The 16362-nt window shown below is 51.4% G+C and overlaps 1 protein-coding gene across 1 annotated transcript; it reads right to left on the bottom strand.

Moving 5' to 3' along the window:
- Window positions 1-313: 313 nt before the first annotated feature.
- On the bottom strand, window positions 314-8585 carry TEDC2 (tubulin epsilon and delta complex 2). The gene is made up of 10 exons (XM_082772791.1): window positions 8464-8585; window positions 8296-8391; window positions 8106-8161; window positions 7055-7724; window positions 6005-6058; window positions 4127-4211; window positions 3650-3758; window positions 3310-3411; window positions 2659-2870; window positions 314-515 (listed from the first exon to the last, which is right to left on the bottom strand). The coding sequence occupies exons 1-10, from the start codon at window positions 8487-8489 to the stop codon at window positions 369-371; spliced, it is 1557 nt and encodes a 518-aa protein (XP_082628917.1). The 5' UTR covers window positions 8490-8585; the 3' UTR covers window positions 314-368.
- Between the last annotated feature and the right edge of the window lie 7777 nt (window positions 8586-16362).

Here is a 16362-nt window from a genome sequence, read left to right on the forward strand (position 1 = left end):
CTGCTAACAGTGTAAATTTCATCCTACAGATAGCTACAGTCTGAATACAAGGGCAGCGTCGTGGCTGAGGAGGTCAAGAATCCAGAGCTAGCTGGACACACAGACCTTGGAAGACTTTGAAGAAAAGCCAACACCAGTACCCAGGGAAACACTGAAGGTTTCTGAAGCTTCAGAGAGCCTCAGAATCAGCAGGTTATAAGACTCATATACAAAGAAAAAGCCAAAAGCCAGGAATTTAGTTTCCTTTAGTCGGACAAACAAGCAGAGTAAAAAAAAAAAAAAAAAAAAAAAAAAAAATTTATTGGTAAAGATTTATTGCTTAAAACTGTCTCTGGTTATGTGAATGGCTGGTAGGAGGTTCTCACCAGTCAGTCTGCCAGCTCATCTCTCACCAGCACAGGGAATCGCTTGCCGCCTTCACAGAGCTGTGTGTAAATCGCCCGATAGAGCTGAGCTGCAGAGGCCTCTGGGCATGCCTCGGACTCCAGGACAGGCAGCAGTTCTGTCATCGTGAGCTGGGCAGGAACAAAGAAGACACGTCACCAGAGCGGGGCCAGGGTGCACTTCTAGGATTCCTGGAACTGAAGTGGCTGCATAACAAGCGAGAGCTAACCAGAGCAGTATGAGTAATACCACATTAACTGGCAGATAAATGCTTTCTTTTGTCACATTTAACAGTGACAGAGCTGTTCATCCCCTGCTCATAAAGCACACCAGCAGCCACCCAGCGCTCCTCAGCCAGCGAGATAAGTGGCAGCGCTTTTCTTCTGCGGGCTCTGACAGCACCGTGCTGCAGAGAAGGCCCAGCACTGGGATGAGATCAGCTCTCTGCAAGAAACTCAAAGCAAGCACGTACGAAGTTGATCTGGGAGCTCTGCAACCACACAGCCAACAGCTTACTCACCCACTGCTAAGTTCAGCTCCTCATTTACGACTGATTGCTCTTGCCTCCTCCCACTTGGGTCACATTAATACAAGACAGGTGGGCAAGAGGCCAACTCCAGCCCATGCAGAACAGGGATGCTGCTGGGGATGCTAGAGCTGTCTGACTTTCCCTGATCTGACCCCGGGCTTATTAAGCCTAGCTCGTGATCTCAGTCCACACTCCCAAATGACCACTGGCCTTTCATGGTATAATTAGCAGCACAAAGCTCTGGGATGATGGCTGGGACTGCCAACCCAAGCAGAAGTGTACTTCCTGTCGAAGGACAAAGTTACCCTTTAATGCCCCAGTCCTGAATTAATACTCAGAAAGGCATTTTGCCTGGGAATTTTTCAGCTAGTATCTGCTAATGAACACCAAGCAGTCTGCTCATTAAAACTCCACAGTCTACTACGCACACTGCCTTCCCAGGAGAAGAGTGGACAATCAATTGCATGTGACAATCACGTCCCTCAAAGTGTGGTTCAGTGGTGGAAACAAAGGAAGACCCAAACAGAACAGAGTACAGGACATCTGCAGGGGTTCCCCTCTCCAGTCCTCTACAAACCTCTGCAGGAAACAGGGACAGAGCACAGCTGCTAATCTCTGGAAAGAGTTAAGATTTGTGGAAATAAGGAGAAAACTGGCACAAGAAGTGCTACATTTCCCCACTTCCTATGAGAAAGACCCTTCTCTTTTCCATCCTCTTGATCTGCTCCTAATGCAGAAGAATAGAGGGAAACAGACCTTCACCAAAGACAAGCTAAGAGTTAACAGGACGTTTGATTCTTGCTGTTTCTCTACAGAAAGCCAATGGACAGGGCTGGCCCAGAAACATGAAGCTCATTTCTCAGTATATTTATCTTGTACCATGTCCATTTACTTCACCTGTCCCAATAATTTTATTTATCTCGCATATTCTACACAGAGCTGCTTCAGATACTCAGCGCTCACCCAACACAAAGCATCTATTTAAATACACATGCAGAGGAAATAGGGCCAGTCAATGAAGCATCAGGCTCCAGTAACTACTACATTATGGGCACACGGATAGCAAAGATCTCACAACCCATAAATCAAGGATATAGCACTAAAAGCCCTGTTGAAAACAAGCAACAGTCCATCTTCAGCCAGAAAGGGAAGTATGGCCACTTACAAATAACTCTTCCCCAAGTTATTAAAAAAAACCCCTGCTTTTCCAAAGCCTCTGTCATTGACATAGCCTTTGATATGTCTCAAAGGAAGAGGGTAGATGTGATTTCACAGATCTCTGCCCTTTGCTGTTGAAGGTTGAGAAGAACAAATGATCTCTGTGCAGCAAGCTCTCTGGTGGAGAAGCTGACCTCTTTTCATGTTCTTACAGAAAGTCTCAGGAAGGTAGAGTCAAGAGTAGCAGCACAGTGGTTTGAAATTAAAAGGGGGACTATAAAGGTCTGCCAAAAGCAATCTCCAAGCACTACCAACATCCTCCACTGCCTTACTCCAAAACAGTGGCTAAAAAAAGGGTCTGACACTGAAAGCGCTCTGCTGTGGTCTTAAAAGAGTAAGTCTGGCTATCTGCAAAGTGAGGCACTCATGGGACACAGAGTGAAGCATAAACACAGAAACACCACTGGGAGAGCCTGCTGTACTACTGCTCCTCCATCAGGATCCAGTATCCCAACTTCTGCACCACAGTTGCCCTTTTATTGCCCTATACTTGCCTTAAGAGTGCATTAACAACCTTAAAGACTCACCTTTTGTAAGGCAATTTCCTGGTGCAGCATTGACACTTGCAGCTTCAAGGCAAACAGGTCCCTCAGCTCCTGGAAACTGGAATACCAGAGGAGAGGCACAGCCAGCGTGCCTGCACCGCCACATGCCCGACCCCTGGCAGGAACACAGGCGGGACAGCAGCTTCCTACATCCCCGCTGCAGTCTGGGTGCAGCCTCTTCTGGGACTCCACAGCTGTCAGGGTGAAGAATTGGCAGGAGACAGGAATATGCAAGTTAAACCTGTACTCACAGAACTTGTCATCTACTTAGTGTCCCTAGAAGTTAATGACTAATGACATTGGACTTGTCAGGGTAAGCTGCTCGTACATGGCACAATGGGGACATCTTAAGTTATGGCATGCAGTGTCCCCAGTCTCTCGATGGTTTCGTCACCAACTCTTCTGAATTGCACCAGGTAAAACTTTCGAGCCTCTCCCAAACACAGATGGGTGGCAAACAGGTACCGTGGCTTCACTTGCCACTAGAGAGGGTTTTACGAACTACTTTACCACAGATGATAACCAGGAGAAAAATGATGTTGGTCCATAATGCTCTGAACACAGAGGGCAACCCACAGTTCAAGCACAGCTGGCCACATTCACACCTGACCACAAACACAAGGGCTGGCTCACCTGCTTGCAGAAGCTGCAGCTTACGCAAGCACTGGGAGACTGTGCTTTGCAAACCCTCCAAGGTTAGCAGGCTTTCATACTCTCTTTGCAGAGTGGGATGGTCTAGAAGAGAAGCAGAGGAAAACCAGCATGAGCATACTGTAACTTTTCTCCACTTATCACCTCCTGGCGTGACGTTGGGTTAAACCAGCCAGTACTTTGGACAGAGAAGACTCCTGTCCCTGTCCCTGTCCCTGATGTCTGGCACACACCAAGAGCAAAAGATGCATGGAATTGGAACCCACCCAAATCATCCTTACTCCATCCTCTGCCCTCGTCCCCCATTTCCCGTTTTTCTTACCTGCAGGCTCAGCTTCCACATACTGCCTCAGAAGGGACGGGACATCCTGGAGGACCTTTAACTCCTCCTCTATCTCCGCAGGACTGAGTGCTGGCATTGGTGAACAAAACTCAAACAGCAGCAGCTTAAGGAACATTACACAGCACAAACCCTGTGCACTACATTGAGCTCCAGGCAGCTGGGATCAGGGGCAGTGGCAGAGGGTAAGCGGCCCAAGAAGTGTCATTTGCAGACAGCAGGAGAGGACAGCACAGCTGTCTGCGGCCTCTTTACCTCGTGGCCTTGTTTGTCTGGATACCAAGTTTTATAACTATTCAAAAGCTGCACTACGAAAAAGAAAAAATGCTTCCTACAGACTGGACTTGAACTGCCGTTACTGGAGGTGTAACTCTCCAAATGGAAGTACCTCCTGCGCCTGCTGCTTGCTGCACTGCACCACACGCTCTTGGAAGGGGGTGGCGAGCTGAGGAAGGATACAGTAGTCTGGATCCTCTCTGTAAAACGCCTCCTCGCAGCTGCTGCATCTGCACTTGTTTGGCAGAGACGACTTCTCTCCCATGCCCTGGAAATTCAAAAGGGACAGGACGTGGAAGAGTTATGCTGTGCAATACAGCGCTCACACTGAGCTGTGACATACCGATACCACATCTGCACTTCAAACACAAGCATCTTCCTCACCACTTTCTTTTACCAGACAAAGTGGCTGTTTACTAGCTTTTCCCCCCTCAGTTTTTCAGACTGGTATGAGACCAACAATAACTCCCTACAGAAAGCTTCAAACACTGCAAAACACCTGTGTCCTTTCTCTCAGCTTGGTTTGAGGCACAGGGTTTGCAGCCAGCAGAAGAGACAACACACTTCCATAAAACAGAATGTGAACCTGTAGCACATCAGTAATTCTGCTGCATTTCCCTACATGTGCTTTTATCCCATAGGAAACATAACAAGCTTCCATTTTTGTCTTGGGGTGGGGGACAAGTCTCTTGCATTTCTGTACATTTGCTCTTTTAGCAAACGTGTACAAAAAGGCTACTGTGGTAGAGCAGACAGGACAAACCCTCACCCTAGCTTTTACCACCACGATTCCTTCATCAGCTAAACTTCCTCAAGACTCTTATTTAATTTAACTTTATCTTTTTAAAGACAGAGTGGCATTTTTGGCAAGAAGCATGACAGCCATGCACCAGTATCATGGACACAAAAAGCAGAGGTTTAAGCGCAGTATCGAAGTAATCTGGACAGGATTCTGTATCAGAGACCAGGTTTTAGAAGAAAATGTAATGCTAATAATAGTGCTACCATGGAGGTGCATTTAAACTACAGACTTCAACATTCCCACTGATGCCCAGACCCCAAAACATCCTTTATTCAAATGACGGCTTTAAAGAGCTGGTGCATCTCAGCCATTTCCCCCAAACCTGCCACAACAAACAGCAAGAGCCATCAGGAGGAAGCTTAAAAATAGCTACGTAGTACATGACTGTCTAACCCAAGTGTGCATGTGTCTTCTCTCCATCTGGATGGATCTTTTAAATCATGGTAGAAAATGCAGTTTTCAGAAACACATTATGCAAAGAAATAGTAAGGTTAATGGAACAGAAAAGAACAGAAGTTACCAGGAATGCCAGGCAAGATGCATTCTCTCTGTAAGTGATCTTCAGCACAAAGGTTATTTTCAATTTGTCACTAAGATGAAAGTAATTGTGAAGAGTGTAAAATTGTACTGGAGTGATTAGGATGCTGAAAGGCTTAATTTACAAGGGAAAATTAAGGGAACCAAGTCTTTACAACTTGCTGAAGGGCATCTGACAAATTGCTGTCTGATAAATGACAGTTCCCCACAGGAAGAGCCATTCTTGAGGGTAACACAAAGAGCTGTAACTAGATTTAGAGCTAAGCTTAATATCTGGACAAATCACATAATTAGAAATATGCTAAATTATCACAAGATTTCCTAAATGAAGTGGTGAGAGAATCCTTCCTGGGGACTGGAGAATAGACGAAAGCACCAAGCTCACCAAAAACCCAGCTACTTGCACCACCAGTGCAGTAACATCGCAGTTGTCTCTGTTTAGGCTCCTCAACGTACAAGCTGTACATTTTCAATTTGGGGATTAACAAGGATTAAAACTCTGAAAACAAATGTAAAACTTCTGGCTAGATCAGCATAAACACACACACACTTGAGAGCAGCCTTGCAGACACCCATGTGGGGCTGCTCCTCCTGCTCCAACACCGCAGGGCCGATGCCCAGCCTGCCCCAGAAACCAGCCAGGGCTTCCCCCAGCCTGAGATCTCCTTCGCAGCCCTTCAGCAGAGGGCAGCCGTGGCCTGGACTGACCAGGCAGGGCTTACCTGCAGTTCCTGGAGAAGGCTTTCCTGTAGGGATGAGGTAGCTTCAGCTGGCATCTGCAGAACAAGAGAATCATTAACTTTGACTACCGGAGGTCAGCAGAGCCTGGTTTTCTCATAGAGAAAGTTACATTTTGTTTAAATTTGAAATTAATTTAGCTGTAACGGAAGATGTCAAAAGCCCTGGAGATGGAATTCACCACTGCCTGCAGCCTGTCCTCAAGGCATGAGGATTAGGCACGTCCACAAACATCAAAGGAGCTGACCTGGGAGAGCTCCTACATCCTCCCACCAGCAACCAGCACTTCATCCAAGGTGAAGAGCCAGGACCAAGCCCTGACAGAGCAGAGTGAAGACACAGAAGCAACACCTTCAAGGAAGCTAATCATTAAAAATGTGTACACGTGCAAACCTTCCTAACTGTACTGCTATACCTGAGCACAACAAGGCAGCTTTGCTTAGAGCCACATGACACAAAGCAATGCAAAGGGAACATTTCAGCTTCCTCTGGGTATATTCCTCCTAACTCCATAGTAGGATAAAACCTAACTTGTGATTGCAAAAACATGCATGTTGGCAGGTACGGCTAGAGTCATGTGCAACCTATGAACACAGGACTTTAGGGGACTGGGATGATTAGTAGATGGAGAGGGAGTTCAGGTGGTGTTTTCCTCCATCCCTACAGTGGCAGGGAGGAATACAGAGAGGACATGGAAAGCCCACCTGATAAACACATGGCTCAGGGGCTGGTGCCAACACAGAATTTTATTTTATTATTTTTTTTTCTTTTTTGACCATGGGGTGCTTTACTCGGTACCCGGGCTGCTAACTGCAGATGGGTCCCACCTGTCTCTAAGGGGAAAACGGATACCAGCCCAGGAGCTGGCAGGGCTAGTCTAAATTGTAAAGAGTCCTTTCTACTGAGAAGGATCTGAGGAGCTGTGAGACCAAAGCAGGCCCTACGGAGCAGTGGACAACAGAGCAGACTTGGCAGATGTGCCAGGCTAAACGTCCAGCAGAGCAGAACAAAGGTTCCCATCTCCCAGCACTCACCCCTGTTGCTGGACGGTGACTGTCCGAGGTGAGGTGCTCCCTCCTTCAGCTGTTGGGTTCTCTTTTCTGCTGGACACTCCATGGGAACCACAGCTTTTCCCCCCTGCATCAATTAGCTGCCTACCAGCAGCTACCAAGTTCCTTTCCCCAACTGAATCCCTTATGGAGCTTTGCTGCTCCTTGAGGGCAGATTTGGATGACCCAGGTGCGTTTCGGAGTTCAGTCGCAGCACAGACCCCTTGGTCACTGGCACTGTTGGCTGGCCTATGACTCCTTCCTTGTCTGGAAGCCACCCCTTTTGAAGAGCTCTTCCCAGCTGTCCTGGGACCCTGAGAAACACATCTGGCTGGGGCTCTCCTTTGTGTTTTTTTCACATCTGGGTCAGTCCTGTAAGGTGCTCTTAGCTGGTATGGAGAGGGCTTCTTCAAAGAGGCTGGCTTTTTGCTTACAGCCCTCGCCTCCCTGCTCCCAGGAACATCTCTGCCAGACACAGGCACTTGCTGTTCTTGAGCATTCTCAAAAGCAGATCCTTCACCTGCGGGTTTCTCTGTGGGAGCTACTTGGGCTTCTACCGGAGTTTTTGAGATGCTTTTCCGGACTCTCAGTGCTTTCTCTAAGGCCCTGTTCAGCAGCTCCAGCTCTTCCAGCTCCTTTGGTGAAGGCCTGCTCTCTGCGAGAGGAGAAGACGTATCAGAAGATCCAAACCCGACTTGTCCCCGTTTCTCTCTACATTACCTCGCTCTTCCAGCTGCAGCGGGATGAAGCGGAGCCCCCTGGACAGTGCGACAGGCGCTGTGGCCACACACCCACCGAGCAGCGGGCAGAAACGCCCAAACCCCAAAACCCAGCACAGATGGGAGTCACAGAAGGAGATCCTCGCCCTTCGGCTGACAAGTATCAATCCCCTCATCTTGGTCACTGCACCACGGGGGTGTCGGTGGGAGGGAGAAGCGGAGGAAGGCTTGCAGGCAGCGCAGCAGGAGAGCTTCCAACAGCCCAGCTGGCTCAGCCAAGGCCCTGCGTGACACCACGCGGAGAGGGAAGCGCTCACCACATCCATCCTTGGAGCTGGCCTCTGTCTCTGGCTGTTCATCGTCCTGGCCGGCCCTGCACGGGGGGGTGCACACAGAGCACACGGCGTTGCCGCACACCCCCTGCCCGCTCCCTGCACCCCCGGGAGCCTCATCCCGGGGGCTGCGGGGGGACCCGGGGGCTCCAGCCGGGCTCGGGACCGCACTCACCGCCGCAGGAGGCCCCGGCTCCTGGCCGCCAGCCGCTCCAGCTCCCTCCGCCGCTCCTCTCCGCCGCCCAGCGCCTCCACCAGCGCCGCCGCCAGCCTGCAAAGCCCATCCGGGGCCGTCAGCCCCAGTCGCTACCATCCAGCCCCGCGCCCTCCCGCAGCCGCTCACCGCCTCCCGCAGCCCGCAGGCAGCATGGCCCCGCTCTGCCGGGCTTCCCCAGCTCCGTCCTGCCCGGCCAGGCCCTGTACGAGGCCGGGGAGATCCGGGGAAGGGCGGCCCCAGTCCGCGGAGCGCCGCCCAAGGGCTCCGGGGCGGCCCCGCTGCGCCGCCCGCCCCCGGCCGCCACGGCCCGGCCCTGCCCGCCCGCAGCGCGGAGCTCTCGGGGCTCTGAAGGGAGCCTGAGGGGTCCTCGCCTCGCAGGGCTGAGTGCCCAGCATGGGGTGTGCGGGGCTCCCCCGCCGCCCCGTAACTGCAGGTTCCTGTGGAGAGAAAGCTGGGGGCTGTCGGTGCCCCCGCAGCGCTTGTGGAGCCAGGACTGGAAGCCCCTCGCCTTGTTTTTATGGCAGTCAAACTGTGGAGCTGATGGCACAGGGTCCTAGGCTGCCACCAGCACCGTCCCAGCCTGCCTCCAGAAGCCGTTTGTGCGCCTGGGGTGGGCGAAGAACGGATTTCTGCAAACTCTGCAACAACCACAGAATTGTGTCCATCTCCCACCGGCCTGAGTTCACTGCCACAGCACCCAACGATTCGGCTTTCCGAGGCCAAGCAGCGCCCAGCCTGCGTCTCTGTGGGCCAAGGGACCCCATGGCGCTACCCGGAGTGCCGGGCAGGTCACAGAGCTCCTGCAGGCCTTGTGGGCAGAAAGGGCTTGGAATCACCACGTGTGCTGTAATTGGCATTTTGGTGCGAACGAGTCCCTAAGGCGTTTTTGGCCAAACCGATTGTTTCATCTCAACTCCAAGTGCACCAAAGCGTCTCCTGACTCCCATCTTTAGGCAGAATTATTGCCACTGTTTTCTCCCAAGGAGGTTTCAAAGCTGGTTGCAGATGTGGTGCCAGGACAGCTGCCGAGGGGTGCTTCTGCCTCTGCACAGCACAGGGCCGGCCTCTGCTGCAGCCACCACGTGCTGCAGGAGGTGAGGCACAGATCTCGTTCGGCACCTGCATGCTGTTGACATTTAAGCCATTAGAAACAGCTGGAAAGAAGATCAGTCCGCTGTACTGTAGGAAAGTCACGGGAGGCTCGATCTGATGTCACCAGCTTCTGCATCGCATCTCCGTGGTTTGGAAATGCTGAGAAAGGAAGGCTCCCACCACCAAGTTTCACTCAGCATTAGAGATGAACCAGGCACGCGACCTCTCCAGAGCTTTGTGCAGGCAGCGGGATGCCTGCCGAGGCTAAGAAAGCTGCGATGTTGGGAAGAAGGCTGGAAAGGACACTTCCACTGGGAAGAAGGACAGGTGGCCATTTCATGCCACCAGTGCTAGAGCCTGGCCCTGGCCTGGAGTCGGAGCAGGGCTGGGCGAGCAGCATTGCCACCAGAGGGGTGGTGTGTCAGGAGGGTGAGGCCGGAGCTGCCCCTTCCAGCAGCAGCGAGTGTGGTGATCGTTAAGCTGTGGAGCGAAACTGTGCTGCAAGAGTTGGGGTGAGGTGATAATTAGCAGGCGGAGAGCAGGAACTTTCTGACAGGGATCAAAGCACTCTGCTAGCACTTGAAGCTCGAGACCTGCCCATGACAGAGCAGCCTTGCTGCCCTAAGAGTGCTCCCGTCCTGTGTGAGCAGCCCCTCTCCTGCTCTGTCTGCACCTCTGCCACCAGCTCCTGCTGCCCTTTGTTGAGCCTTGCAACAGGGCAGCTGCTGAGCAAACCCAGTGGGACCTTCTCTTGTGGCTGGTCGCCTTTCCTGTGGCTCATCTGGCAAAACCCAAGGTAATCGTGTCTAATTTATTTTTTCACTGACAGCAGCTCCTGGTAGAAGGGGTAAAGAGCAAAAAGCAGCATTCTGTTCACATAGCAGTGAGCCCTGACCCAGCACTGACCTGATGTGCCGGCACAGGAGACATTTAGGCCAGGACTGAGTGCTTGTGTTTCAAACTAACAGAGTCTAAACCATCATCCTATTTCATGTTAGTGCTTGCTGGGAAAATGCTGGGTGCTGTGATATAGCACATGCTAAATAACATTTAAGTTGATGCTAATTACTACTTGAAGATCTATTTGCAAAAGACAAGTAGGTTAAAATACCTGTGCAATGTCGAAGTGGCAGCTGCTCCAGTTGTTTTCAGTCCCTGCACTGGTAATGTGTTTTGTGTAGGTGAAATGTGGGGGCAGTTATGGTGTCAGCATTTTTTGCTTAGATTGACGGATGCCCGGTAGTGTTCTGCAATCCATATTCCTTCTTTACTGATGGCCCGACTGTCAAATGCCTGGAAGCTAATAAATATAGCTGTCCATACACTTGGATCTCCTGCTGGGTGCCTAAAGGCCTTTGAAAACTCAGCCCAGAGTCCATCATGGCAGGAGTCCCTAGGGTAAAATTCAAGCAGGCATCACACTTGGATGAACACCAAGGAAAAAAAAGTAAGAGACTGAAGCAGGGCAGATTCCCTAAAGTGAACTGCTTCTTCACCCAGTGCTTATTTCTGTGCTGGAGAGTCCTAAACGGTCCTGTTAGACTACTGCATCTGGCAGTTCATCCCTAATAAACCTACACAAACTTTATTATATTATCCAAGCCATAGTCCTCCTGCGTGCTGCCCTTAGAGATGAGAGCATCTGCTGAGCTGACATGGGAAAATCCTCCCTGTATACCCCAGGGTAATGTCCTACACAGACACCTCAGGTTCTGGAGAGACACCTTAAGGGCTGGGGAACTGACGCACACTCTTCTCTGGGTCCCAAAATGTTCTTGTTTGAGCCAAGGGAGGGAGGGAGGGGAAAGCCTCACGGTAATTCCAGTGTGAGCCTGTGGATGTTGCTGTGCTGCTGTAAAAATGCATAAATATCCAGAGATCCTTCTTCAGCCCTTGTTGTCATCTTTCTGGAGCAAAGACTCCAGGAAATTAATCTGTGGGAAACGTGGGTTATAAATAGATTGCCAAACCCTGTATTTTGCTGCAAGTGAAATCCCTGCAGAATTCGCAGGGCTATCAGCGAGATGTGGGAAAGGGATGCAGAGCGCCCTGGGAAGAGGCTGTCCGCAGCTGGGAGCGAGGGATGCCTGTGTGCAGGGGGCACGTGGATCTCCCTGGGGTACCCGGCGGTGCCGTGTCGGCCCGCAGGCATGTTCCCGAGCTGCAGGTCACAGGTTGCAGGCGTTTGTAAAATCGGGACAAGCAACAGCTTTGTGAAACTGGCCGGGATATTAATGCTGGGAATGGTGGGAAGATGCAGAAAGAGGAGGGAATATCTTGCCAATTGTGGTCTCCTGAGGCGTGGGGTGTCCGAACAGCACTTTCCACTGTCGGCCTGGAGTTTGGGGCAGGCAGCACCCCCGTGGGGGGCACGCAGGGTGCTGGCAACTGGGTTTCTTTGCTGTGTGGGCTCCAGCAGTGCCTGCTCACGCTGCAGCCACCAAGCAGCTGCCGTGGCCTGATGGGGTGATGAGTCTTCCTCCAGGGGCTCCGGCTGCAGTGCTGGAGCACAGAGCTGGCCACGGGCAGGACAGGGGGTCTGCGGCACTGTAGGGCTGCCCGTCCACAACAGGGGATGAAGCTCTGGGCCACAGCGAGGGGGATCTCTGCACAGGGTGTCCGAACCCGGTCTGGCTCCCCACAGAGCCTGCTTGACCGTGAGGATGGAAGGAAGCGAGGTGCTGTGGTGTGGGGAGAGAAGGGTGTTTCAGCCAGGAGATCTGTGCTGTGGGGTGAGTCTCGGGGTCAAGGAGACTCGGCCAGGGTGTTTGGAAAACATCTGCAGCAATTTGTCACGCTGCGAACACCGTGTGCAGGAGCCCTCTGCCTCTGGTGGCTGTGTTTTCTGACACGCTGCAGTAGCACCAGGGTCTTTCCTTCCCTGTCCTGGTAGCAAAAGATACACTTAAGCAGTTCCCATAAAACCAGGCGGGCAGTGCATCTGCCACAGGGGAAACAGTGGATTAATCCCCTGCTGGGGAGTGAACGTGTGAAGGATGATCACGTTAGCACGTCTTCAAAATCCTGAACCCAAGCTGAGGTCTCGGTTCACACCAAACGCTCACGGTGTCGCTCAGAGTTGTCAGACAGAATAGGTCTGGTGCAGTGCTGTGCAGAGGGTCCCTGTATTGCTGAGGAATTTATGGGGCTGTTTTACCCTCGAGGCTTCTCGCTGGCTGATTTACAGCCTGGGAAAGCACAGCCAAATGGAAACCCGAGGGCTCCTTCCTTTCTCCCAGCCTTCTCGCAGCACGGGTCTTCATGAGGCGGGGGAGATGGGGTTTCTGTGGGGCTGGGAGCACCCACCCATGGACCAGGACTTCTCCTGCCGCAGACTCACGCATGGATAGTATTGGACCTGCCCCTGAAATGTGTGCAGTGATGTGTCAGGGAACCTTCACGCCTGCATCCTCACACACCCCTTGCTGCCTGGGGGCTGCTTCACTGCGCCCCTGCAGCACCAGCACTGCTGCTGTCAAACGAGAGGCTCACTGCAGCTGTGATGGGGAAGGGCCCCAGCAGAGCAGAGTCCCTTGAAGTGATCAGCTTCTTCACCCAAGGCTTATTTCTCTGCCAGAAAGCCTTAATCCCACCAGGCAGCATTGCCAGGAGGTTGGCATGACCGCTTGGTGCTTGGGGTGTTTGCACCCCGAGGAAGGAAAAAAAAAGAAGCCATTGGAGAAACTCATTAAAAGACCAAAAAAATAAAAAATAAAAATACAAAACCAATAGAAGGTAAATGCAAAGAGCTGAGCTCTGAGGCAGGAATCCCTGATCCATGTTTTGCAGGGGAGAATTTGCTGGGGAAATAACCCTGCCCGTTGCCTGGTTGCGTGCTGCGTCCCGTGCTTCTGCTGCTTGCTGCAGGTAGAAACTGTGTTTGTCTCAGCATGATCCATAAGGCCTGCGACCCCGAGCTCCCCATCCCTGCCACGATGAGCAGCCTCTGGCCTGCGGTGGTGTTCCTGTGTTCGGGAAGCTTAACCAGGAACACGATGGCTGGGGGCAGCAGGTGCCTCAGCCGTGCTGACTCTGATGACCTCCAGGCTCCGATGCGAGCGAGCGCAGGCTCCGATGGATGCTGGGTTTGAGTCTGAGCCCCATGGAGGATGGAGGGGAGCAAAAGCCAAAGGAAATCTTTTCCTATTTCTCTGAGTTGCTGGTAAAGTGTAAAGCAAATTTATTTTCTCGTCTGCTGCTGTAATACTCACAGATAAAGGCTAAAACCTTGCTGGCTCTCTGCTTATTAGAAGCCCAAACACGGGGCATATGTACCTGAGAGAGGTGAGGCTTCTGAGACAAACACGACTACGTTTATTCCCACATATCTTCCTTCCAGTTAAAGGAAGGAACATCAAACCTTTCACTTGCATGGGGTCTGTCTTTTCCCACCTCAAGACGTTCCTGGTCAGGACGTGAGGGTTGTTTTGCTGCACTTGCCTGGAAGTGCCCGTGCAGCGGGATGGGGAGAGCACAGCAGGGCTCAGCCCGGCCGCCCCACACACCCAACACCTCCCTCCACTGGGAATGGAACAACCAGTGGGGAGGAAAAACCTCCAGACACCTCTATATCCACATAAACAGAGGTCCTCACAGGCAGAGTTCACTGTGCTTTTCTGGCAGCAAAGCCAGCACAATAAGCCATGGCTTTAGGAGATGCTTTTCCTAATCACTCTTTTATTATTCTCCTTCTTTAGCTAATAATACGGAGTTAGAGGCGAAGGGAAATGCCAGTTCTGAGTGCCATCCCTGCCTCTGCTGTGGTGCAGTGACTGATGCTGGAAGAAGCTGTGGTAATATATTTAGATTTTAATAGAGCATTTGATGCTGTCTCAGAAAGTCTGCTGTGCAAAAGCGATTAGGACAGGCTGTACGTGGAAGCTAATGACAGAGAGAACTGTTTCAGGTGGAGGAAGGTGTTTAAATTCCTGCAAACATTACTGTCAGATTCAAACCTGATTAATCAGATCAAATTAATATCATATTCATCTTTGGCAGCGGACTCAGACAAGACCTTTCAGCTCCAGGCCATCACATCATCTGTTGCATAGGTAAGAGCATTTGATGAGCTCTGTCCCATTCCCTGTGGGCAGCAATCACACTTCGAGCTGAGCTCATTGATTTACTTTATTCAGTTTCATCTTCCCCATCTGGAATTCAAAAATCACTGCAAGTCTCCATATGCTAGAAATCTCCTTTTCATTACCCCTGAACTTGATTTAGCACATAGGATGGAGCTTTTCAAGGCGCTTTCAGCTATAAAGGCTTCCAAATTCAACTGTCCGTTTTTCATCCCTCTGAGTGCATTCAGCTGAAAGCGAGGAAGCACCTTTCCAATCAATCGATCCGGAACTGCTCCAGACGTGTAGACACATGCACATCATCCTTGGAAAGGCTTCTGCTCTCTGATCATATCTCACACTCAGTTTCTCACTCACCCGTCTGCTAGGAGGGCATCCCTGCAGCCCCTGCTGATATCTGCACTAGAACAACCTTCCGTTTCTCATCCTTGTCGGCAAGGTCGGCATTATCAGACAGCTCCAGCTCTTGGATTTATTCATAAAAGTTCCCATCTGCTGTTTCTGAATGGTGAGGGAATGTAAATTCTTTGCTTAAGGCCTCATCTCTGAAAAAAAATGTATGTATCAGTGCTGTGTGCCTGGATCATCCTGCAAGGGTCGATATTTCCATCCCATGCCATCTGCCTGCAGCAGTCATCCTCCATCTCTCGAGCCGTTTCACGCTCCTCTAGTATCCCCACTGGGTGTGTTGAAATGCTAAGACTCTAATCATCAGTCGAAGCAGTTATTAGGTCTTAATGGGAGGTCATATCAGACCGAAGATGAAAAAGTTGCTTCGGTTCTCCTTTGTACTTTGAAGCAAGCACTGATTAAGAGCCATCAGAGGTGCTGTCTCCCAATCAGTGGCTCCAGCTTTTCCAAGGAAGCTATTTTAAGATGGGCCAGCTATAGACACCCTCTTTCACTGCCTGATTTCCCCAGGCAGTTTGATCATGCCCAGTGCTCTGTGAGGCCATAGCAGCTTTGAACCGTTGTTGTTTTTAGCATATTAAATCAGACACATCATCCCAGCAAACATCACCAGATCTGCTCCACACCCGGCTGCGAAAACACAAAGTGAATTCCCTGTGAATTTGGTGTTTATCTTCACTAGGGCAGAGCCCAGCCTTGGCCTGGACGAGGAAGGGTCTGGTGCAGCCACGTGGCTGCTCCGGTGGAGATGGGGAGCGCAGGAACCAGTGCGGAGCTGCTGATGGGGTGGCTGGGAGGGTTTCCAAACCCCTTCAACCCCAGGGGATCAACCAGCACTTGGCCACCTCTGTATTAAGGGTTAGGTTTTTAGCTTCAGGTTGAGCCTCACTGCAGGGGGGCCTTGAGTGGAGATGGCCTCCCTTCAAATCCTAAAGGGGCTAATTCTGCCCGTGGGGCTGTGGTTTGTCCCTGACAGGTAAATCGCCTGGACTGAATGTGAGGTATAAGAGGCCGGGAGCCCTCTCTTTATTTTCGGTGTGTCAGGTGGGGTCAGTGTTATATCAGGAGCTGAAAAACGAGGGAACTAACTCAAAGCTGTGGCTCTTTTCACGAGGACAGAAGCAGGGATATTGCAGTCAGGGGCTTGCTTTCCTTCAGAGGCTGCTCTCTCCCTGCCAGGCAGGGTGGCTGCCAGCAGTGTGTTCAGGGGCTCTCACCAGCCCGTGCTGGGGCTGTTTGCTCCAGCTGGTCCTTGCATGTCTGAAGAGGTAAGCAGGAGGGCTCAAAGCAAAGTGGGAGCCCAGGAGCTGGGTGTTAAGTGTCTGAGTATTTGGGAGGTCACAGATGAACCCAGGGGGGCAAGGAGCTTGAACATAACCTGTGAGTCTGTGGACTGGCAAGAAATCCAAAGTATCAAGACCGCTGTTCTGAGCAGGGCTTT

Source organism: Aythya marila (genome assembly GCF_965140915.1).
Source record: "Aythya marila genome assembly, chromosome: 15".
In the NCBI taxonomy this organism is placed as follows: domain Eukaryota; kingdom Metazoa; phylum Chordata; class Aves; order Anseriformes; family Anatidae; genus Aythya; species Aythya marila.